The sequence below is a fragment of the Meriones unguiculatus genome, chromosome 12 (genome assembly GCF_030254825.1).
Source record: "Meriones unguiculatus strain TT.TT164.6M chromosome 12, Bangor_MerUng_6.1, whole genome shotgun sequence".
Lineage (NCBI taxonomy): Eukaryota > Metazoa > Chordata > Mammalia > Rodentia > Muridae > Meriones > Meriones unguiculatus.
Window position 1 is genome coordinate 78882992 of NC_083360.1, and position 23780 is coordinate 78906771.

The following is a 23780-nucleotide window of genomic DNA, read 5'->3' on the forward strand; positions in this document are numbered from 1 at the left end:
GTCAACCTTCCAACCCCGGCAGGTGCTAATGTTGCTAGGCAGATAAAAAGCGTAAATGACTCCATGCTGGTTGAAAATCTACCAGGGCCAGATAACCTGAGAAGGACTCCTTGTTTGCAACGGAAGGCTCTCTGAAGTGCAAGAGGTGTGCAGATAAGGACAGGTCTGTGCTCAGGACAGATATGGCGCCAAAGACTGCCTTTCCTCTGGCAACAGGCATCTCTGAGGGAAGGTAATAGCTTCACTGGGTCTTTGCAATGGTTCCCTCATAGAAAACCTCCAAGGAGGACAGAGGGTGGGCTTGCCACTACAGGAGACTTAATAGTACCATTTTGGGTCCAGACTAGCTCCTCTGACTTTCTGCTCACCCTTCCTTTGCTGTCACAGCCACTCACGGCATTATTTGGTTCTGTTTAAGCTCTTTATTTTGCCGTGGCCTTTCCAGACGCTGAGCTCTGTGAAGCAAGAACTGCCTTGAGTTTGTTCACTACTGCTGAGCTCATTCAGGGACAGAGCTCAGTAAATATTTGTTGAATGGACAGATGAATGGATAGGCGCTGGATCAATGAACAAGTGAACTCAGAGGAATTAAACTCTAGAAAGAAAGTCCTTTTATTCCTTTTGATCATTCATTCTCCAAAATGCTACTATATGTACTGTGGCTTTAGGGAACACTCAGTACAATTTAATTCCATCCCTTGTGTATAGGACTTAACCAAAGCTTCATTTATTTAGCAAAACTCAAGAATAAATTCCCAGGCAGTACTGTAACAGCAATGTGAAAGGCTGCTCTCTTGAATCCCTTACTTTTTTTTTTTTTTAACAGCCAGTAGCCTTACTGCATAATAGACTTTTACTATAAAATACGAAATGGGAATGTATGCAGGCTGAGCAGGGCAGAACAGGAGATAATAACACAGAGAGAGGATAGAAGAGGGAAAAGAAAGTGTGGCCTGGAGGTTCCCTTTAGGGGAGGAACATGGAATGAAAAGTCGCATGATGACAGAAATCAAGAGGGAAGTGTGTTGATGTCATTAGACCTCTAGGTGTCTGCAGCAACCAGGAAGAAGGGAGCCTCCAGAGAGAGGTGAGACCAGTGTCCAAGCAAGCATTTTCCGGCATGCTGTTGTTCTTTTCACTCTGTCCTTGCCGTGAAGCCAGGAACAAACTAGTCAGCGTGTAACATCCTGTTAGATAAATCGCCCTTTTGACTTCAGTTCCCCTTCAGAGCTGCGGCTCTCAACCTTCCCAGTGTTGCCACCCTTTAATAATCCCTCACGCTCTGCCGACCCCCAACCATGAAATCATTTCGTTGCTACGTCATAATTGTAATTTTGCCACTGTTACAAAACATAATGTAAATGTCTGCTGGGCAGGATATCTGATATGTGAGCCCTGTGAAAGGTTCATTCGACCCCCAAAGGGTTTGCGACGCGCTGGTTGAGAACAGTTGCCTTAAAGTATCTACGGTGATTTTGTCTCGGGGTAAAGAAGCAGACCAGGGCCGTGGACAGAGTGTGCTGTGTGTGTCTGATTTCCTTCCCACCTGTTCCAGGACAGGGAGAAAGGTCTTCCAAATCGTCTTTCTGCAGGGTGTGATGAGTAGACAGGCTGGAAGTAACCTTTACAAGGTTTCTGTGGGCAGACATTAGTCCCTGATAAAATGACAAGGGCGTAGACCACCTCTAGCCACTGGCTGGATGCCCAACAGTAAATAAGGAAATACAGAAAGTCCTTCTGAAGCCAGGGATAAGGTTTGTCTCATAGCCTTCAGTTCTAGAGATCCCAGGCCACTGGAAGGCTTGTGGGTACGGCCAGGCACTGTGCTTTAATGTCAGGCCTCCTACTTATTAAGGTTCAGCTTGCTCTCCAATTCAGACCTGTTTTTAGTGGCTAATTAAAATACACTATCTTGAAAAGACTATATAGCGCAGATGCCAAGCTTAATAGACAAAAAGAATTATAATAGATTCATGATGTTTGCAGGGGATTGAAGGTGGGGTGGCATCATATGTGCTTTATCTGATGGCCTTGGTCCCCTCAGATGCTGCCCAGCACAAATGTTGTATGTGTGTACATAGCCCAAGGAGATATTACAACAACCTTACGGAAAGTATGTCAGTAAAATGATGCCATGGCTTGAACTTTTCTAAAAGAACAACAAAAACACCCTATGTGCGGCACAGTCTATTGCTGAAAAGGTTTTGAATCTTCATAGTACATTATGTCCTGTAGATGGTTGATTTGCATATTTGCTTTAAATTACAGCGGCTTTGAAAATTGCTGTTTAACTGTAGTCGCCACAAATGACTCTGCACGTTCAAATACTTAGCTCTCATTTGCCTTGACTTAAAAGAGCCAGCGTTGAGCACCGAATTTCTCTGTCCCCAGAATCATAAACTCAGTGAATGAAAGTGGGAATGAGGACAATGTTGTCCATTTTTTTTCCCTCTGATAAGATATTGAGTGCATTAGTCCGAGGCTGGTCTTCTTGGCAAGACTAGTTTGTTAAAAATGTGGTTGTCTTTGTCGGTATAAAGGTTTGCTATTGACATAGCTCTTTCCATTTTAACCTTCAGGGTGGAGTTTTAAAAGCACAAGTCTGGCCTATAGCGTGGGTGGCTTGGACAGCCTCTGCTGGCTACTACAGCCGCCTCCCTTATACTAAACCAGAGCACTGTGACAGTCTCTCTCTGAAGGAACCCCTTAGGATGTAATACATCGACCAGCCTAGAAGTGACCTTATTAAATAATGCTCTCTTTCCACCTCCCCCCCCCCCCCTTCTCATTCCAGAAACAGAGTTATCCATCAGTGCTGAGCCAGTGCCTACCTCATCCTGGAACATTTCAAGTGAAATCGACAAAGGTATGCAGAGGGGAAAGCAGGGGACCAGGGGAAGAACGAGGAGAAAGGGCTCATCCATAGCTTGGCCCCCTCTTCATGACATGGGCTGCTGTCCTCCTTTAGGAGGCGGCAGCGGCAGAAATAAACCCCCCAGCTCACTGGGTGAAGATTTAACACTTAAATCTATTTGGAATTATTTCTGAAGATGTTCTTTTCTTTTCTTCTTCTAAAATGTTCCACATGGTTAAAATGCTTCAAGATGTGAAGTGTGCCATTTCTCACCTTCCTGCCTCTAATACCAGTGGGTCACGTTTGGGGGATTTGTTTCAGCCTAAGGCATGACTGGTCTAAGGCGTTGGCTGGGTGACCTTTCTGGACAAGCATTTGGGTTGTGCTTGTGGGGTTCAGGACCCAGCATCCAGAATGCTTGTAATTACCTGTCCATGCAGACAACAGCTTCCTGGGGACATGTGGGTAATAGGTTCCCACCCTGAAGTTGCTGCTTTGCATTAATTAAGGCCTGCCATCGTGCTAAGCATTGGCTGCTCTGAGGAGAGCCTATGGCACAGGCATTCTGGCTCTGTTGGCCTCTCCAGCCTTACTTCTTTTTAGTCCCCTTTGTCTTACCTCTGTATCTCTAACTGTTTTTCTGTATCGTCTAGTATTTCCTGTTCTTCTACCTGGCTTTACCCTTTTTCTATTTTTTTTTTTTCTTTGCCAGTACCCACCTTCCTTTTCCTGTGAGGAGCAAATTCTTTCTCTTTCAAGAGTGAACACAAGCTCTATACCATCCATGGTTGATTCTTTGTTGATTCTTCAGTTTCTTGCAGAAAGTACCCTTTCTTTCCTTGGAACTTTCACTACTTCATTCACTCATTCACTCATTCATTGTTTCATCCAGCGATCCATTGCTTGAATTTTATTTGTTTTTTAATTTAGTTTTTTTTTTCAGAATGAGGGAAATTTATTATTAATTTAGTCTCTCATATGTTACATCCTGATCCCAGTTTTCCCTCCCTCTTCTCATCCCAGTCACACACACGCACACACTCACACACTCACACACTCCCTATGCATCCACTGTTCCTCCATTTCCCTTCAGCAAAGAGGAGGTCCTCCAGGGATGTCAACCAAACATGGCATATCAAGTTGCATAAGACTGGGCACCTCCCCTCATATTAAGGCTGGACAAGGCAAACCAGCATGAGGAAAAAGATCCCAGAATCAGGCAAAAGCATCAGAAACAGCCACCCCACTCCCTCTGTTAGACGTTCCACAAAAATCACCAAGTTACACAATTGTAGCATACATGTGCGGGGCCTCCGTTAGAGCCATGCATGCTCCCCGATTGTCATTTCGGTGTCAGCAAGACCCTATGAGCCCAGCTTTGTTGATTCTGCGGGTTTTCTTGTAAAAGAAGTCAAAGTATATTTGCTTGCAGATGATATGGTCGTATACACAAGCAACCCCAAATTCTACCAGAGAACATTTACAGCTGGGGACTAAATGCCTTCAGTGGAATGGCTGGATACAAGATTAACAACAACAACAAATCAATAGCCCTCCTGTATATAAATGACACACAGGCTGAGAACTAAACCAGGGAGGCAACACGCTTTACAAAAGCCACAGATAATATAAAATATCTTGGGGGTAACTCTAACCAGGCAAGTGAAAGATCTGTATGACAGGAACTTCAAGCCTTTGAAGAAAGAAATTGAAGAAGATGAAAAGATTTCATAGATCAGTAGGATTAACAAAGTAAAAGTGTTCATCCCCCAAAAGCAATCTATGGATTCAATACAATCGCCATCAAAATTTCAGCACAATTCTTTACAGACCTTGAATGAACAATACTCAACTTTATATGAAAAAAACACACCCAGGATAGCTAAAACAACCTTGCCTAAATTTCCTACTAATTCCTTCTCTTGCTACTGCTTGTTGAATTAGGATCCATAAATGAATCAGAAATAGGTTTCTTTCTGTCTGTTCTTCTCTTAGCCAACATGGTACTTTAAATAGCCGTCTTCCCTTAAGGCTGGAAGAGGTTTGTAGACAGATGTCTACAAATCTACCTTGTTCTTTGGTGGTGGGAGTGGAGGGAGTGGTGGGAGTGAGGACACAGACTCTTGCCCATGTTAAATCCTCAATAAAGGTGAGTAAAATGATGAATCCCACTGTACTATGCAAGAAGCTGTTTTGATACTTACAGTGTGCAAATACTCATGTTTTCTGTTTAGCTCAGGTATGGTCCTGAGTTCGGGGATTGCAATAGTAAAAGGAGTTTGCATTCTCACCTTTTCTTATCACCACGATAGAATACCTGAAAAAAAAAAAAGGGTGGGGCTCACAGTGTGTGGGGGTACAGTCCATTGTGATGGGGAAGGCAAGGCAGAGGTCATGGTGGCTCACAGCTGTGGCAGTGGGATTCTGAGGCTGCTTTGGCAGACCTGGAGGGGCAGAGAACTAGAACTAGGACCTGGCAAAACCCCACTAGGCCCATTCTCAAAGCCCCACTGCTTCTAGCTACATCTGCGTCCTTCAGGTTCCACAGCCTCTCCAAACAACACTACCAGCTAGGGAGCAAGTATTCAAACACATGAGCCTATTCAGGCCTCCACCAGCTCAAAAGTCACCACCCAAGAATCCTTTTGTAATCAGCTGTTTCTGCTGCTAAAATCCTCCCTGGGGTTTTGGTTTCAGAATATAAAAAATGTCTGGAGTTAGACGGTGTGAATGGCTATGATAGTGGGGCCGGACTGAAGGGGCTCACTGGCAGCCTTCTTGGTTATGCCTTTTCCCAGTTCTGGCCCAGGCCTCTCTCTTTTTCCCACGGAGCCATCCTGCCACCCCCTTCCCTCCCATGATGGTTCAAACCAAACTGTGAGCCTAGGTAAATCCTTCCTCTCCTGGTTCGCTTCATTCTGCCATCATAGAGATGAAAAAGATTAATACAGGCGTTCCTCAGTGCAGTAGAAGAGGCTTTAAACAATTCCTTTCACCTTCATAGATTTACTCAAAATCATTTCAGTCCAACAGGGATAGGTGTTACAAAGGAGTAGTATAAGATCACAATTTTTTTTTTCTGGAAAATAAAATGATTCTTGCATGCTCCTTGTTAGGCTCAAGTGAAAGCCACCAGGGTCAGCTGTGCATTCTCTCTGGCCTATTCCTGGGAGTCCGAATACATAAAACTGTACCTCTGCTCTCTGGAGCTTGCAGAAGTTGGTCCACCATGAAGCAAACATCTGATGATAGGGACCCACAAAATAAGAAGGCAGTAATGGTTCCCCATCTGTGAGCTCTGGAACCCATTACAGACATCATCAAAAGGCAGCAGTTGGTGGGAGGATTTCTTCAGACAAGGTTGAAAAATTTGGCATTCCTGCGCCAGGCCAGATTTCCTGGAGGGCTGTGAGAAACTCCCTAATTACCCTTCGTTCTGGCCAGTGTTGTTTCAGAACAGCTTTTGCCAAGACCTCGTGCTTAAACACCGCTTTGCCTGGTTGTATTACATACAACGCCCATGTGCTCCGAGAAACTGCCCATAGCCTTTGCTGCCTGAGCAGAGTAGGAAGCTCCCCGCTCCACACGGCTCAGGCGCTCTTGGCTCTGCTTCCAGTTATCACAAAGAAGCCTGATTTACCTCTCGCCATTTTCTGCAAATGAGTCCATTTTTAAACTTTTCATTACAGTTTATTCCCTTTGTATCCCAGCTGTAGCCTCCTCCCTCACACCCTCCCAATCCCGCCCTCCCTCCCTCTTCTCCTTCCATGCTCCTTCCCCAGTCCACTGATAGGGAAGGTCCTCCTCTCCTTCCCTCTGACCCTAGCCTATCAGTTCTCATCAGGACTTGGGCCTGAAGTTGCACCTGACCATTTCAGGCCTCTGGGTTATGCTAGTATAGAGTTGAAACTGACTTGTAAGGATGTCCTATCTGTGTCTCCTTCACTTATCTTCTAGACTCACAGGGAGGGGTTCTCCTTAAGGATCTTTTCCAGGACTTTAACCTCAGCATTGCTTCTAAAACATATATCTGCTCATTCACTCGGTAGTCACACGTACTAAGTATGAGCCAGGGCCACACACAGGTGAAGCAGTTGGTGAAAACATGAAAGTGCCCGCTCTCTGGGGGAATTTAGCAAAGCCCGGATGTCACAGCTAACCCCTTCTGAATGGGTGCTGTGGACTACCATCAAAACTCCAGGAGGCACTGATGTGTCCATTTTATAGGCAGGAAAGCAATTCAGAGCAAAGTCAGAAGCTAATAAAATGCAGAGGCAGAATTTTGTGCCTCAGTACCCGCTGTAAGCCCTTTCTATTATATTCCATTTCATTAGATTTACTACAGTAGCTGATTCTGAGATTTAGCATATTTATAACTTTGTATTTTACATTAGTCTGGTCATAAGAAATTTGTAAGTTTTCTTTTTTTTAAAGGAGGAAAAGGATGTAGACAGAGCCCGGGGTGTGTGTGTGTGTGTGTTTAGAATAGCTTTTCATTTTCCAATTATAGTAAACTACCTCTTTTACAAGTTTAAATAGTTCGGATCTTGCTTTTAAAGACTCTACAGACCAAAGTTGCATCTTCTTGATTCTCTGAGCTTTTTAAAAGTCAACATTCCTATTTTTCCCACTAAGTTAGCTCACGTGCTTTTGTTGTTTCCTTGACTGCTGCATGCTTTGCCCAACTAATAGCCACTGGAGGTAGGGTCAACCACGTACTCTCTCTGGCATATTTTTCTGTGGTAGTGAGCCCTGGATTTCAAAATTAATACTCTGCATTCTTCCATAAGACGCTAATAGTCTAGTAAGAGAAAGAACCAAAATGAAGTGGGCACATAGCAGGCAAATGTATAATGCACTCCACACAGCACAATGGGAATGGTGACTCTAGAGCTGAGTATTATAGGAAGGAGGAGAAATAGGACACAACGGAATACATCTGGCCATGATCTTCATCTCTTCGCCTCTGCCCAAATGAATGACAGACCTGCATATCCATTTTCTCACACGGTTCTTCCTGGGTTTTTTAATTTTCAAGCAATGTTTCCTTATTCAGAATCAGGTTTCTACTCTCGGCATTCACGAAGATATAATTGCCATCCCAGAAGGTGAGAAGAAAGAATGTGTGCAGTCCATGAGTTGGGTGAGGCTTGTAAGAAGCATTTATATCATCAGACGGCACGTATTGCCCTCATGCTTTACCGCAGAATCAGCTTTTTTATCAACATTGATTATAACAATATAGCAAATATATAAACAACTCCTAATGACTGTAGAGCAAATGTCACTCAGCAGACAATGACAGCAGCACCTTATGCAAATGATCTAGTTCTGCTGGTCGCAAGGAAGCTAGAGCTTAGACGGAGTCTCTTTGCTCTGAGTATACTCAGCATCTCTGAGTACTGTTACTGCTCCTGTGATAAAATACCTAGCCAAAGCAACTTAAAGGAGAAGGGCTTTGCATTAGCTCAGATTCCGTTGCTAGGGCAGCTCAAGGTAGCTGGTCACTTCACATGTTTAGTCATGAACAGAGAGTAAGAACGCACACACGCTCAGTGGCTTGCTTGGGCTCAGCTCAGCTTTTCCACTCATCCAGTTCAGAGTCCTCTGCCTAGGGAATGGCGCTTCCCACAGGTGGACTTGGTCTTTCCACATCCGTTAACTTAATTAACTTTCCACAGACCTGTTCGTAGACCAACCCAATGTACACAGTCCCTCACTGGAACTCTTCTTCCCAGGTGACAGGTCCTGCCAAGTTGACTACAGAGGAGGAGCCGTGTGTTTGGTTCCACTGCCTTTGGGTCTGTGGTGAGGCAGATCATAGATTAGGGAGGGCACAGTGGAAGCGATTATCTCCTCTCGTGGTGGCAGGAAGCTAACAAAGAGGAAAGGACTGGGGTTCTAATAACCACTCAAGGACAAGCCTCAGTGGCTTAAAGTCAACCTACCAGGCCATGCCTCTTAAAGGTTTCACCATCTCTGAGTAATACTAGCAGACCAACCCTTTCACACATGACCTTTGGAGGACATTTAAAGTCTAGACCAGAGCCGGGGACATTCTTTGGCTAATTTTGCAGTTTTCTTCCACTTTTAAAATTGTATACCTTGGGAATTCTTGGCATGTCCTTGACATGAGTTTAATGGAAACAGACGCATAAATCCTCCCTTTTCCATCATTATATGAAAGAGATTTATTATAAGACTCTTACTGAGATTATTACAAATTGTCATTAAATCATTTCATGCATTGTTTTCCTGTCGTATTTATAAAAGTCTGGAGGGCACTGCTTTGGGAATGTCTATTCTAATAACAATTGACTTGGTTCTGGACAATAGGAGCAGTGTTTTTCAACCAAAGTCTGAGCTATCTGGGGAGAGAAAGAAAATACGCTAGAGTTGTCACTGGATTCTGGGAGTCAGAGGGATGGGGTACTTAGCTCCACTATCCTGATGACATTCCATGCTGAAGGTGGGTCCCTGTAGACTGCTCCCTCAGCATCAGCTCCTGAGGCAGGCAGCCAACATCCTGGAGCAGCTGCCATTTGCCTTGGGTGATTCATGTGTGAAAGCGTCTCCCCCGTAAGAATGTGGGCCATCAGGCCCTTCCCAGAGTGCGGCTCTTATCATCCCAGAAGTGTTTGCTCATATGAATGCATCCCAGTTGGGAAGTTTAAGGATATGAAGGATGGTTGTCTTATCCTAATACATAACCTTTTGGTCTGTAGTATCTCATATTTGGCTCCATTAGTTTTAGTGCTTAACAGAACTGGGCCTCCTATGCAAGCTGATGTGCATTCTGGTATTATTTCACAGATAAATTTAGACTGGCCATGAATCTCTGTCTCACAACCCAGATGGTTTATCTCAGTGTTCCTATAGTCTATTGTGAAGCCTTGAATTTGGGCATAAGCCTCTACACATGTATGTGGTGCTGGCAGTGTGGGTAACATTCAGGTCTGTGCTATCCAATTCTCTCTACTCTCGGGTCCCCCGTCTCTCTCTCTCTCTCTCTCTCTCTCTCTCTCTCTCTCTCTCTCTCACACACACCCCCTTGTTATATGAGAGATGGCAACACAGAGTCCGCTGCCAGGAACATTCAACAGTAGTCCCTTTTGCTTCTCCCTCCTGGCTTCTTTTCTCAGGACAAACAGACATTCTTCTTCTCTTGTGTTTTCATTTTGCAAAATACGTTGTTTCTGAGAGTGAACTGGGGAGGGGATGTGATATTTTTATACAAGGTAGAAATGTCATCAAAACGTGAATATGAGGTGATGTTTCTTGGGGGATCATTTCACTTGGTTTATATGTTTAACAGACGTGACCCAGAATCTTCAGTATTTTTGTGACGAGAGTAGGACTATATTTCCTTGTTTTTAATTGCTGAGTAATATTCCATCATGTAAATGTACCGCAATTTCTGTATCCATTCCCCAGTTGAGGGCCATCTGGGTTGTTTCCAGATTCTGGCTATTACAAATAAAGCTACTACAAATATGGTTGAGCAAATGTCCTTGTTGTGTACTTGAGCATCTTTTGGATATATGCCTAGGAGTGGTATAGCTGGATCTTGAGGAAGCGCTATTCCTAATTGTCTGAGAAAGCGCCAGAATGATTTCTCAAGTGGTTGTACAAGTTTACATTCTCACCAGTAGTGGGGGAGGGTTCCCCTTTCTGTACATCCTCTCCAGCATGTTGTCACTTAAGATTTTGATCTTAGCCATTCTGATGGGTGTAAAGTGAAATCTCAGGGTCATTTTGATTTGCATTTCTCTGATGACTAAGGATATTGAACATTTCTTTAAGTGTTTCTCTGCCATTCAGTATTCCTCAACTGAGAATTCTCTGTTTAGCTCTGTACCCCATTTTTAAAATTTGGATTACTTGAAATTTGCAGGCAAAAGATCATCCTGAGTGAGGTATCCCAGAGGCAGAAAGACACACATGGTATATACTCACTAATAAGTGGATATTAGACATATAATATAGGATAAACATGCTAAAATCTGTACACCTAAAGAAGCTAAGCACGAAGGAGGACCCTGAGTAAGATGCTCAATCCTCACTCAGAAAGGTGAATGGGACAGACATTGGAAGAGGGAGAAAACAGGGAACAGGACAGGAGCCTACTGGGCAGAGTGCAGGGAATCTTAGGAAAGAACCTGGAGGGGACAAGAGCTCTACAAGGAGAGCAACAGAACCAAAAAATATGGGCCCAGGGATCTTTTCTGAAACTGATACTCTAATCAAGGACCATGCATAGTGATAACCTAGAGCCCCTGCACAGATGTAGCCCATGGCAGCTCATTCTCCAAGTAGGTGTCTTTGTAAGGGGAACAGGGGCTGTCTCTGACATGAACTCAGTGGCTGGCTCTTTGTTCACCTCCCCATGGGGGGGTTGCAGCCTTACCAGGCCACAGAGGAAGACAATGTGGCCAGTCTTATGAGGCATGATAGGGGAGGTCCTCCTTCCCTTTCATCTGGACCTAGCCTAAAAGTGGATTGGGAGAGGGGCATGAGAAGGGAAGAGGGAGGGAGGGAAGGATTGGGAGGGGTGGGGGAGAAGATGACAGCTGGGATACAAAGTGAATAAATTATAACTTAAAAAAAGAGTAGGACTAGACCAGCCCTAACTGCAGTTTCTCAGGGTTATTATTCTAAACTGTCATGGGGACCAGACCAAAGAACCACGCCCTCCAGGTTTCAGAGGAGGTTATCAAGGAGGATTAGCTTGGTCACAGCCCTGTGAAAATCTCAAAATAAAATTCTCAGCTAACTGTCATTGTTCTTTGCCCTCAATTTTAAAAACAAAGGTTAAAAAAATTTTAAAAAGGTTTTATTTAAAAACCTTACTTGTATGGTATTATCATATATTCACAGTTTAAAATGTTACTATTTTTAGTTGGTAGGGTATGTGCCCATGAGTGTAGGTGCCCTTTGAGGCCAGAGATGTTGGGTAGACTGAGAGTAGACATTACAGGCAGTTGTGAGCTGTGGAAAATGAGTGCTAAAACTAGAACTCCAGGTCCTCTGGAATAGAGTAAGTGCTATGAACTGCTAGGCTATTCCTTCAGTCTTCATTTTTCTATAGTTTAAACCAGACCTATTCTTCAAAATCATAGAGAGGAAAATAAAAAGGTTGTGTCCACGGGCTAAAAGGAAGGGAAGAAGAAAAGAGCTTTTGATGAGTATGTAATTTTAGTTTAAGAATATAAACAATGTCTGAAGATGGATGATGTAGAGTGCTGTAATGGGGTAGATACTGTGACGGTGTAGGGATACTGTGATGGTGTAGATACTGTGACGGTGTAGGGATACTGTGATGGTGTAGATACTGTGATGGTGTAGATACTTTGACAGTGTAGATATTATGATGGTGTAGGGATACTGTGACGGTGTAGACACTGTGACGGTGTAGATACTGTGATGGTTTATAGCACTTTGAATAGACTTGATGTCACAGGACTGTTTACTTTCAGTGATTGCAAGTAAGATGCTGCTCTGCAGTTCTGAACACAGTAAGAACGAAGCACAGTTTCCTTTGCTGAGTTTGGAATAGATGTGACCCTTCTCCCTGCTTCCTCATAAAGGATAGGGTACCCAGAAGGAGAATACTAACAAAACTGTTTGTTTGTTTTGTTGCCTTGTATTTTGTTGTTTTCAAGATGATCTCACATTTGTACATACAGAATAAGGAGAAAACTGGCCTCCTTATCCCTATGTTGTCAATGAGTAAACTGCCTCAGAGTTGTACAGCTGTGGGTAACAAAGTTGCTTCCGGAACCCAAGGCTTCTGAATGGCTTTTCCAAGTCAGATGTGACCCAATGAGAAAGTTTTAAAATCAATGCCTAACATTTGTACTTGTTAACCTTGGTCACAGACAGGTCATTTTAGAAGAATTTTTTTTTTCAAGAATTTCTTACTATGATTTGTTTGGAATGCTTTGGACACGAATTAGTTTTGTCACCTCATTATCTAAACACAAGTTAACAGGGGCTTTGCTCCATCTCAAGAACTTACTAGAATTTTCCATCTGCTAGGATCTGTTCTAGGTACCCTCTTTGTGTTAACTCATTTACCAGAACAACTTACTTATATTTTTACTTGGAAGTTATAATTACATTATTTGAGGGTAGCATTGTTATCACTTGGGGACACAGAAAGCACAGCTCCCCACTGTCACCCAACTCACCGGGGGAGGTTCCCCTCGACTTTTGGGGACCTTGACTAAGCTCAAATCAGGATTTGTTGCTTTCATGCAAAAAGAATTTCAGGTCCAGCCAGCATATGAAGCCAAGTAGGAGTTGAATTAAAGTCGCTATTGTAGATTTAAGCATGAAGGTCTAGAGAAAGACACTCAAGAGAAAAGACATGATGCCTTAACACAGACATGGACTTCTTAAAGAAGAATGGCAGGAAATAAGACATACTGGGGGGTGGGGCATTGGCTCCCAAAGGGAGCACATTGTTTTTATTTTGTGGTTGTTGTTTCTTTGTTTCATTTTGCTTTATAGCAGCAGTATATAATTTTGGTGGGGTTTGAAGTTATTCTTAAGGGGTTGCTAAGAAACCTAGCTGAGGTCACCTGGTGGTTCCTGCCAGACACCTAATAAGATTTTAATTGATTAGCCCACAGGGATCCAGGGAAGCATCAGTTTGTTTGAGATTCTCTGGTGATGTCAAGGGAAAGGAATGAGCTTCTCCTTGGGGTCTTACCCATTCCGGCCTTAAGCCCGGTTCATTGTTACTTTAACATTAACAATCTGTGTTCAAAAGGGACAGTAACTCTAGGCATCCCTTACAGCCAATGTGAAGCATGTTGGAATTCTTACTTCTCAGCTGGGAGAAGCTCCAGTCATGCTCTGGATGGATCTTTTCCCCTCTCTGTAATTTCCCCCCGTTTGTCTAGCCTGCCTAGCCACACTCCACGTGCTTGGTGTATTCCATCTCGTGTGACCCAGCCAGCAGCCTGAGAGAGCAGATGCTACAAAGAGCTTACCATCTGAAAGCATTTGTCTATCTGAGGAGACAAGGGAAAGAACCAGGATTTGAACCCAGGTCTCCCCACTGCTTCGCTGCTGCTCCGATTACAGGGTGTGTGTCTTGTGAATCACTGCCATCTCTCAGTATCGATGATGTCATCAGCAGGGCTGGGGCAGTGTCCAGGAATGGACACTGGTTGGCTCATAGTTTTACTTCTTGAGGGACTTCTAAATTTCATCCAGAAATTCTGGCTGGAAATTTGATTCAGTTGCTGAAAGCACTGAAATACAGCTTTCATGTTCATGCGCAATTTGCTTTTTCGTTTTCTTTTAGTATCCTGAGACTTACTGTAAATCACCCTCTCCCATCAGTCCTGGGGATTCTGATTATGTTCCTGGGGTCCTGCTAAGAGCAAGGGCAGTAAATTACTGCCACTTTGTTTGAAAATTTTTTTAGCCACAGTACATTAGCTGCTTTTGTTTGCTTTTCCACTGGTGGTATGCACACTTCTGTTTCAGAATTTGTGTTTCTTGAATGTCTCATTTGTGAATAATGTATATTGCAAGATGGAATGATCAGAGAAAAAAATATGAAAGTGGGTGTCCTGTTTGTCGTCTGTAAGATCTTAAAGCATCTGTCTGCCATGAAAATGAATTATGGAATCTTTCTCTGTCTTACACACACACACACACACATACACACACACACAAACACACACAACAAACACTTATTTTCTACATTCTGTTTTCTCCCAAGCTTTTCATTTTACTCCCTTTCCCCTAAAGTGGCTGCTAAATGACTGATGTAATGCTTACTGTGGAGAAATAGGAAGAGATGCGTTCTTCAGGCTTCCCCAGGTGTTTCTGTATATATGGAAGATTCATAGGTTTCTAGAATGTCGGGGGATGTGTATTAGTGTAAGTTTCTGTTCCGAATTTTCTGACATTTTAACTAAATAACTAACTAAATAGCTAACCAACTAACCAACTAACCAAGCTCTTTAAAAGGCAACAAATGAGACCAATTAAAAGCCAGACCTTAAAAGATTGTCAAAATGTCAACAATAGTTGTGTTCTCTTGAATCCATAACACTGGCTCCGCAGCACCTGTCTTTCTGTAAGGTGACCTAAAATGGGCCATCCCTAACTGCAGCAACTCCAAATGTGACATGGGAGGCCTCAGTGGCTTTGATAGTTCCCATCTAGTTCAAAGGAGACATGTTTATATCCTTTGATTAAAGTGCAGAGAAAGAAGGCCTAGTCAATGTTAGCAACCCAGGGCTGTGGGTGTCACTTGAGCCTGTGTGACAGCGATGCTCATACGTGCTCAAAAGGCTAAAAAGCCGCAACACTGTGCAGAGCCCTGACCAGTTTGAAAATGAAGTAGTTTTCCCAAAAGCACCGCCCCCCCCGTTTCTACAGCATCTTTGGAAAATAAATCAGTGTGTTTGAAGAGCAAGCTTGAGTTAGAGAGTATTCAGTCCTTACCAATGATCTGTTTTAAAGTCATGGATATGTTTGATTGGACTTTGTACTCACTATTGTTTGGGGAGGCGACCCACCTCGAACACTTCCCAGTCATCTGATGGCTGCTGCCTTGACTCGTCATGGGACGCCTCCAGCAGCTGGCACTGTCCTTCATAATCTTGCTCCACTGTGAGAGTTATTGGCCAGACTGAGGGCCCTTGACCCAGGAGGGAGCAATCTGATGATTTTTCCTGGAGATGTGGATTCCATGCTCAGCTCCGACCTGTTAGTGTTTGTGAGTCAAATGTGTATGGGGAGAGGGTTATTCGCCATGAGTGGTGGCCAGGGCTGAATCTGGACGAGGGGGTGGGGCAGAGTCTCGCCTATCATACAGCTCTATGCTAAGAATTGCTTAGTCTGCAGAAACAGACAGAAAATAGGCTCGGGCCCTGCCAAGAAAGAATGAAAGGGTTCTCCAGGAGCATAAACTAAGGAAACATTGGGAAGGGGGAAGAAAAGGTTTCAGGCATGAAGATGTACGTTAAAAGGTGTTTAGAGATTGGAGGGATTGCCCAGTGATTAGGAACATTGATTGCGTTTCCAAAGAGCCTGAGTTCAGTTCCCAGCACCCATGCCAGGTGGCTCCCAACTGCCTGCATGTATAACTCCAAGAGGACCTGATGCCTCTGGGTTCTGAAGGTACTTGAACTCCCATGCATGAACTTACACACAGATAGACACATCCCCAAAGATTAGAAACAAACCTTTCTACATCTTTAAAACTTAACAGTAAGACTGACTGGAATCTAACCACTCGGCTAGCGAGGATCTTTTGTTGCAACCTCCAAGGGAAATCCACCTCCGTGTCGGCTTTCTCCTTGATTGATGTGGTCATACGTACTGGGGAGGAAGAAACACAGACCCCCAAATCGGGACACCTGCAAATGCCTCTCCACCCAGCCAGCCAACCGAGGAAACTGAGGACGCTCCTGCCCAATGGGACGCATGCTGGAAGCCGAAAATGTAGTGAGAGGAACAGCCCAGCTTATGGACAGCCCGCTCAGCTGAGCTTCCTGGAGTCCTGCTTGGCCTCATGTTTTATCTGCTGGTAGCTGGCCAGAGGACTGCATTCCACATCTCTTCCAGTCTTTCACTAGCCTCGGCCAGACCTGTTGGTCTCACCTTCTTGCCTGGAACACCTTTATTCATAAGCTTCCCTCAAGCAAGCAGTGGTTAGTGATCCCCAAGGGCTCCAGCCCACTCTGGGCGGTCACACCTCTAGGCCTTCATTCAGCCATTCCTTACCCCTTAGAGCACCACGTCCTCTACCGCCCCAAGCGGAGTAAACTGCCTGAAAAGGTACCAGAGGACGAGGCTAGGAGCTTCTGTAATGACGTCTCCAAAGACAGGTTCCCTGTCTTAAAGGTAGAGGTGAGGTGAGAACAAGACGGCTATTGAGACCTTGCTGAAACACGCCTGGGGCTGGCTCTCAAGGGCGTTGGATGTAAGCTGTTGCTTGTCACAGCAACGGCACTGGGGCACAGGGTTGATGTTTATCAAGCAAGAGCTTGCCGTATGAAACACCCGCCATGCTGGCAAGCTGGCATGAAGAGGATCTTCTCACCGAAAATGTCACTGGTGTCCCTTTGAGGAAACAGCGGAGGAGGTGCTCTGGGCTAGGGCAGAGGCGGCCGAGGCTGCCGTCTGCCCTGTGTGCCTTGTTCTCTTTAACAACGGCACAGTTTCCGACCCTCCCCCATCTCCCCTCCCCAGACTGCCTCCACCCTCTTCTCCCAGGCTAGACACGTTCACTCTCTGAGCACTAAGTGGTCCTTTCCATGCCTCCTCCCTTATAGTGATCATTTCTATGGGTCTCTTCTGTACTTCATCCCTATCTCCTGTCCTTTGTCCAGTGAAAAACCTAGTATTGCCCGGCACTGTGACAGTGGCTCTCAACCTTCCTAATGCTGTGACCCTTCAATACAGCTCTTCACGTTGTGGTGACCCCCCGACCATAGTTCTTTTCATTGCTACTTCATAACTGTAAATTTGCTACTGTTACGAATTGTAATATAAATACCTATGTTTTCCAATGATCTTGTGAAAGGTCGTTGTGCCCCAGAGGGGTCATGACCCACAGGCTGAGAACTCCTCCTCTATTACTACCCAGTAACCCTGCCTATTTCAACCTTCCTCTCTCCCAACTCCCTCAACATTCAGCGTCCTGATCTCCCACTTGGTTCTGTTCTTTCCCATCAGTTCCTCGGAGTCCCTTCTCCCCTCCTTCTTCCTTCAAGAACTGAAGTGCACAGTCCATACCACCTCCCTTATTGGAAACCCCATAGTTGCTGAATACAGCTTCCTTTGAAGACCCTTTCATACTCCTGGCCTATAAAATTGGTTTTTTCCCCCTTTTCAAGGGCTTTGGCCATCCTGCATGGCTCAGATCACACTCTGACATTATGATATGCTTATGACTTGCTTGGCTCTAGCCAGGATAAGAACTATTGAACACAGGTTCTCACCTCAACATGTTTAAATGCTTATGGGGCATTTTACCCAGCTATGCTTAGTAACCCTGCATTTGCCTGAAAAAGCTACCATAATGAGAAAACTCTGGTTAGGGCTCTACAATTCATAGTTTTATGTGTTCAATTGATTTTTTTTATCCTCTTGCTGCTATGAAATTAGCGCTATATTTTGTTTGGTGCTTAAGTGAGTATTCCTGTGTGTATGAATGCACTTGCCTTTTTGGGCTTCTGTGGAAGCCAAAGGCTGACATCAAGATGTCTTTCTCAACAGTTTCTCTACCTTACTGTTTTGGATGGTTTCTCACTGAACCTGGAGCTGACTATTTCAGTTACACTGGCTGGCCAGGAAATCCCAAGGTCCTTGTATTTCTAGCCCCGGCACTTGGGTTACAGACAAACGTGACTACTGATCCATCTCCCCAACTGCTCTCCTAGTTTGTAGGGTTTGTTTTGGTTTGGGTTGGGAATTTTGTTTTGTTTTTTTTTTCTTTGTTTGTTTGTTTGTTTGTTTTTGAAACAGGGTTTCTCTGTGTAGCCTTAGCTATCCTGGACTCACGTTGTAGACCGGGCTGGCCTTGAACTCACAGAGATACGCCTGTCTCTGCTGGGATACAGGCCTGCACCACCACGCCTAGCTGCTCTCCTAGTTTTTACCTCCGGATTGCTCGGTATTTGGTTTTGGTTTGCCTTGATTTGGGCAGTGCTTTGGAGCAGGTAATGTCAGGTTGCTCAAGAATCTGGTTTAGAATGAGAAGGCAAACGTACCTCCTTCCTATGACCATTCAGGTGACCGAACAAGGGACCTGAGACGTGGCCAAGTCAGCAGATTCTTTGGGAATGTGGAGCAAGTGGGGAAGGATAGGGGGGGAGGTCTGTGTGCTCTCCCACAGTCCCAGAAGTTTACATTCTGGGAAAACCTGAAAGCAGATTGTCAATCTCAGTGGAATCCAGTTGGAATATTGACTGACACCCAAAGGGATTCGGGTTTGGGGTTCAATCGAGATACAGCTGTGGAAAACTGAGCTGCCCTAACTGCATGGTCCCCATAGGGATGGAAATTCATTGGCCAGAATGACGCATTTTTGTTTTGAAAACCACCCAGGCTTCACATGGAGCCGTGAGCTGCTTGAGAATGTACTATGATGGGCCTAGCTGCTGCCTCAGACTGACCAGGGTACCAAAACAACACACTGTCTTCCAACAAGGCCCTAGATGTGTCCTGCCTTGGGCCTTGCTCAGGGTTTCTGGGCAGAAAGCACTGCTGCGGCCTTTGCATGACATAGGCACAGCTACAGGCTTGCACAGAGAACACTACACACTAGGCTGATACTGAAGCATGCCTCCTGCTCGGAGTACTCAAATCACAGGACTGACTTATGATGTGTTCTGTTTACCTTGGCCTAGTGCCCAAAACCAGCAATGTATTTCAGGCCTGGCCTTCTAGATAGCATCTCTAGTCACTTAGAGGTTTGTTACACAGAGCCACTCATCCTGTCTTGCTCTGGTTAAGGTCTGTCAGCATTTTTCAAAGCTCTATAATTCAGCCATAATGGAGGAGATTGCCGCTTTCAGAGTTTAGCTTGGCATGTAGGGCCTACACCTAGGAGTCTAAAACTTTGGGTGCCCCTCCCCCAAGCCTTACCGTCCCTCCCGTCTTTAAGTTGGACTCTTGCTGTGTAACAGTGAACCATCATACTGGCTTGTGGTTTTGTGAGTTTTAGTTTGGTGTTTGTAAGGCTAAAAAGAACCAGCAGTCAGGAGGACCCAGGGGCATGTGCATATTTTAAAGACCATTTAAAAGTCAGATGGGTAGGAAAGGTCAGAGACAACATTGTCAACGTTTCTACAAGCCTCAGAAAGCAGTTCTCAAGTCCACACAGGCTGTGTTCAGAGTTTCAGTTGGAGATTTTAATTACGTATCAAAATGAAGATATCAGACTGAGGGGTGACCATGTTTTCGCTTGTGAGTTCTGAATATCCTTATTATTTCCTAATAAATGTGCACTAACAAAACAATACCCCTATCTAAAGATGAAAATGCTCAACAGTGCTGGAGAATTTGGTCCCCAGAATCCAGGTGTGTTGCATACAGGCATGCTGGCTTGCTTGTACTTCTAGGCTTAGAAGGTAACTAGGGCATCCTGAAAGAGAGACCACCCATATTGATGAGCTCCGGGTTTTATTGAGAAACCCTGCCTCAATGAGCAACTGAGGAACTCAAACACACGTGCACTTATGTAAATGCACACAGACATGCACACACACTCACGCATAGACACCACACACATATACACAGGAAAAAAAAAAAAGGAAAAATACTGGGAAAAAAACCCCAAAAAACAGGAGATAACCTCAACTGGGTGTTACAGCACCAAGGTCTGTTCGGGTTGCTGTAAGTCTCCTTCACCACTGGGTGACTTTCCAACAACACTGATCTGTCACAGTTCTGTGATCTGGAAAGCTAAGATCAGCGCACAGCCACTCCAGCTCTGGGGAGGTCCCTCATCCTAGCCAGTACATACCCAGCTTCTCATTGTGTCCCCTTATGGTGGGGAAGGCAGGCGATCCCTCTCTTGCTATGAGGGTACAGATTTCATTCAAGAGGGCTACACCCTCACGGCGTAACTACCTCCCAAGGCCTCATCCCCTAGTCCTATGGAACTGTGGGATAGGATTTAGGCATGTGAATTTTAGGGGGGAAGGGAACCTAGGTTCAGTTCATAGCATTCACAAAAGTTCATAACTAGAAGAAAAATCGTCGGAGTTGTTGACTTCCCGTGACCTGTGGGAGAACTGGCTTCTAGGAGAAAGTAAGCACCATAGGGGGAGCCTGTGGTGTGGAAGAAGACACTACCCAAAGGCCCTCTCAGGTCGGTTAATCAGTTAGTAGTGGAAGATGCTCCTGTTGGGAAGAGAGGTTGAATTCGTAAAGTTAACAACATGGACAGGAGGTTTCCAATAGAAGGGGTTTCCTGTCACCCCATCAGGAGAAGAAAAAAAAAAAACAACTCTCAAACCTGGGAATCTTGTTTAAAGCAAGACAGGAACACCTACACATCACAGGGCTGGGCTGAAGATAAAGGGCAATTGCAAAGAGCCTGAGGAAATTAGCATGAGCCACAAGGCTCTTTTCCTTCACACATCTATCAATCAAAACCAGAAACACAACATTCTGGACTCTTGGGTCCAGCCATTGTGATTCTGCACAAATCTTAACTATCAGAGTAAAGGGGAAAATGGTTTCCTGAACGCTGAAGACTCCTTTTACACACAACTGCCCTACCTGTGAAAATGACCCACTCCTTAAAGCAATCTTCTAGGCAGCAATACTTCCTTAAGCCCGTGAGCTGTCTGAAATTGCTGGGCTCCAGCAGAAAGCATAAGCACCATCTTCTCCACCTGTCTCCATATATAGGGTGCATGCATCTAGGTTTGTTTTCAAAACATGGTGCGTTTTCTCCTTTCTGATGTGTGTTCCTCTCCTTGCCTTGTTGGCTGTTTGTTGACTTTGGTCCAATGGACAGACTCAACCTCAAGAGTCACTTGGAGATTCTGAGCTCTGCCAGCATCCCTTAATTTGTCACACTGTGTTCCCGAGCAACTGTGAGGGGCTGGTGGAGCACCCCCTTCTAAGTGGCCTGTCCTCTGGCCAGCAGCAGCTTTGCTTGCTCACAGATGTCTAACTGCATCTTGCCCACTCTGAACCTGGGCAGAGACATCCCACATGGAGAGTCCAAGGAGAAGTCTGGCTGGAGATCTGGTTTAACTCTGCTGTGGGTCCCGAGGCATTGTGTTTGCCTCAGCCCTGGATTTGTGTGTGTGTGTGTGTGTGTGTGTGTGTGTGAACTATAGAGATTGTGGTAGGAAATCCTTCTGGGGATTGTTGTGGAATTTCAGGGCTTAACAGAAAGCTGAGCAGGAATCCCTGGCCAGAAAATGCTGACTCTTTTACTATGTATTCCTTCCTATGAACTACTCGAGAGAATTGTATGGGGCAATTACCTTGGATTACCTGTTGCAAATACCTTGGATCAGTTAAATTATAATCTCTGACATTAGAACTCACCTGTGAATTTTTTATTTGAGCACTTTTAATACTTCTCTCATTCAAACCTCACAATTCTGTTGTGGATAGTCATTGGCCTATTTTACAACTGAAAAAAAAAAAAAACTGAGGATGAGAGGAATCGAGGGTCAGCGAGGAAGAGGCAATACTTAGATAAGGAGCCAAAGTGTCCCAAGTGTGGCTGTCATCCCTCCCGCCTTCCTCTTTTTGACACTACCTGCTCCGTTTCCCAGGAAACTGGCCATGGGCATTCTCTCGAGTCACCTGCTATGTCGTGTGTGATATTTGTTAAACACGGCTTGTGGCTCCAACTCAACAACGTGCTGATTTCGATTGTGCTTTGCATGGAGTTTAGTTAGATAGAAACTGTTTTCCAAGATACTGAGTTAGAAGTATTTGTGGTGAAGTGTGCGGAAAGCCGCTGCAGGTAGATGGCGGGAACAGAGCGCGCCCGGAGCTAGCGAGCTGACCTAACCGCGTTTGGCAGATGTCCTTTGCTCCTCTCCAGCGTTGGCTGGGGCCTCCTCTGATGCTGAGGCCTGGTCCTGATGGTGACCTGTTTCCTAGCCGTGGCTGGGTTGCCATAGTAAAGAGCTGGGAAACATTTCATTTTTCCGTCTCTCTCATCTGTCAGATGTGAGCACAACTGTTGGCCTTGCCTCCCTGCGGAGAGGCGGGCAGGCGCTTGAAAACGAAGCCGTAAATGCTGGGAGGGATTTGTGGGCCTGCGCGTGCGCAGGCGGCTTCTTGTCAAGCAGTTGGTAATAAATGGAGTGTCTCTGGAGCTAGCTTGCCTGAAAGTCCCTAGAGCCTTCCATTTACTTAACCCACATTTATTAAATACCTGTGAAATTCGCAGGACCACGGGCAAGGCCAGGAGGAGGACAAAACGGGAAAGGAGGAAATGGAGCCTCAACTCTCAGAGAAGCCATAAAGTCCCTCCTTTTCCTTGCACTTCACTTTTCAGGTTGATTAAGTCTCCAGTGAAAGGGGCCTTGGCTGCCTTCGCAGCCCTGTCCTCCAGCTAGTCGCAGAGTGAGAGGCTAGTGTTGGTTTATGTCTGCGGGGCCGCTGGATGGGCTGGATGGTCTCAGAAGCTGTAAGAGCCGGGATCTGGAATTTCAGTAAGAGTTGTGGACAAAAAAAGGGAAGAAGATACCTGAGTTGGCTGGAAAGTGGTCTTTGCCACTCTCTGGCTGTGTGATTTTGGGCAATTGTTTAGCCTCTCTGTGCCTAATTAGCTTCCTTAGCTCTAAAACAAGGGTGATTATAGTGTCTGGATCATAAGATTATTTAAAATTTAAATAACTCCATTGTGTAATATTCCAAATAGTGTGTGATGCTTTATAGGTGTTAAAAAAAAATGATGGTAGTCTCTTTCTACAAGTAATGGGGAACCAATGGCACTAACAAAAATTAGCATTTCCTTTTCTACACTAACAAAAATAAAAAATGTCAACCCTAATCTTTTGCCTGGACATGACAGTCACCTGGGATTAACTGCCCCGTGGCTTCTAGTAGATGGTATGGGGCAGAGCTCTTAAGCTTTCTCTACCCACGGTCCTTTTCACTCCCGAAAGTTTGATGTGACCCTGTATATCACACTAGGTAGAATTTGTGTAGAAGTTAGACACTGACTGGCAATAAGCTATAAAGAAATTTATTTTAAAACTTTAAAATTTATTTTAAAATTTATTTTTGTTGACATGTTTACCATTTGCTAACAAATTTGCCTATTAGTGACATGTATGCTTGCTTAGTTTTAGAAGAAGAATGAAGTCTTGGCTGGATATTTGATGCTGCAGGATGGAGAGTATCTCCAACATTTGACAGTTGATTGAGATTTTGGTTCTATAATCATCAGTGCTAAGTCTGTTAAGTG

General features: G+C 44.7%; 1 protein-coding gene across 1 annotated transcript in view; it reads left to right on the top strand.

The window, feature by feature from the left end:
- Ror1 (receptor tyrosine kinase like orphan receptor 1) overlaps positions 1-23780 on the top strand; it is a 341308-nt gene that overhangs the window by 203061 nt on the left and 114467 nt on the right. The window contains exon 2 of the mRNA XM_060365964.1: positions 2795-2866. Coding sequence (XP_060221947.1) covers positions 2795-2866 — 72 coding nt within the window. The remainder of the gene's footprint in view (positions 1-2794; positions 2867-23780) is intronic.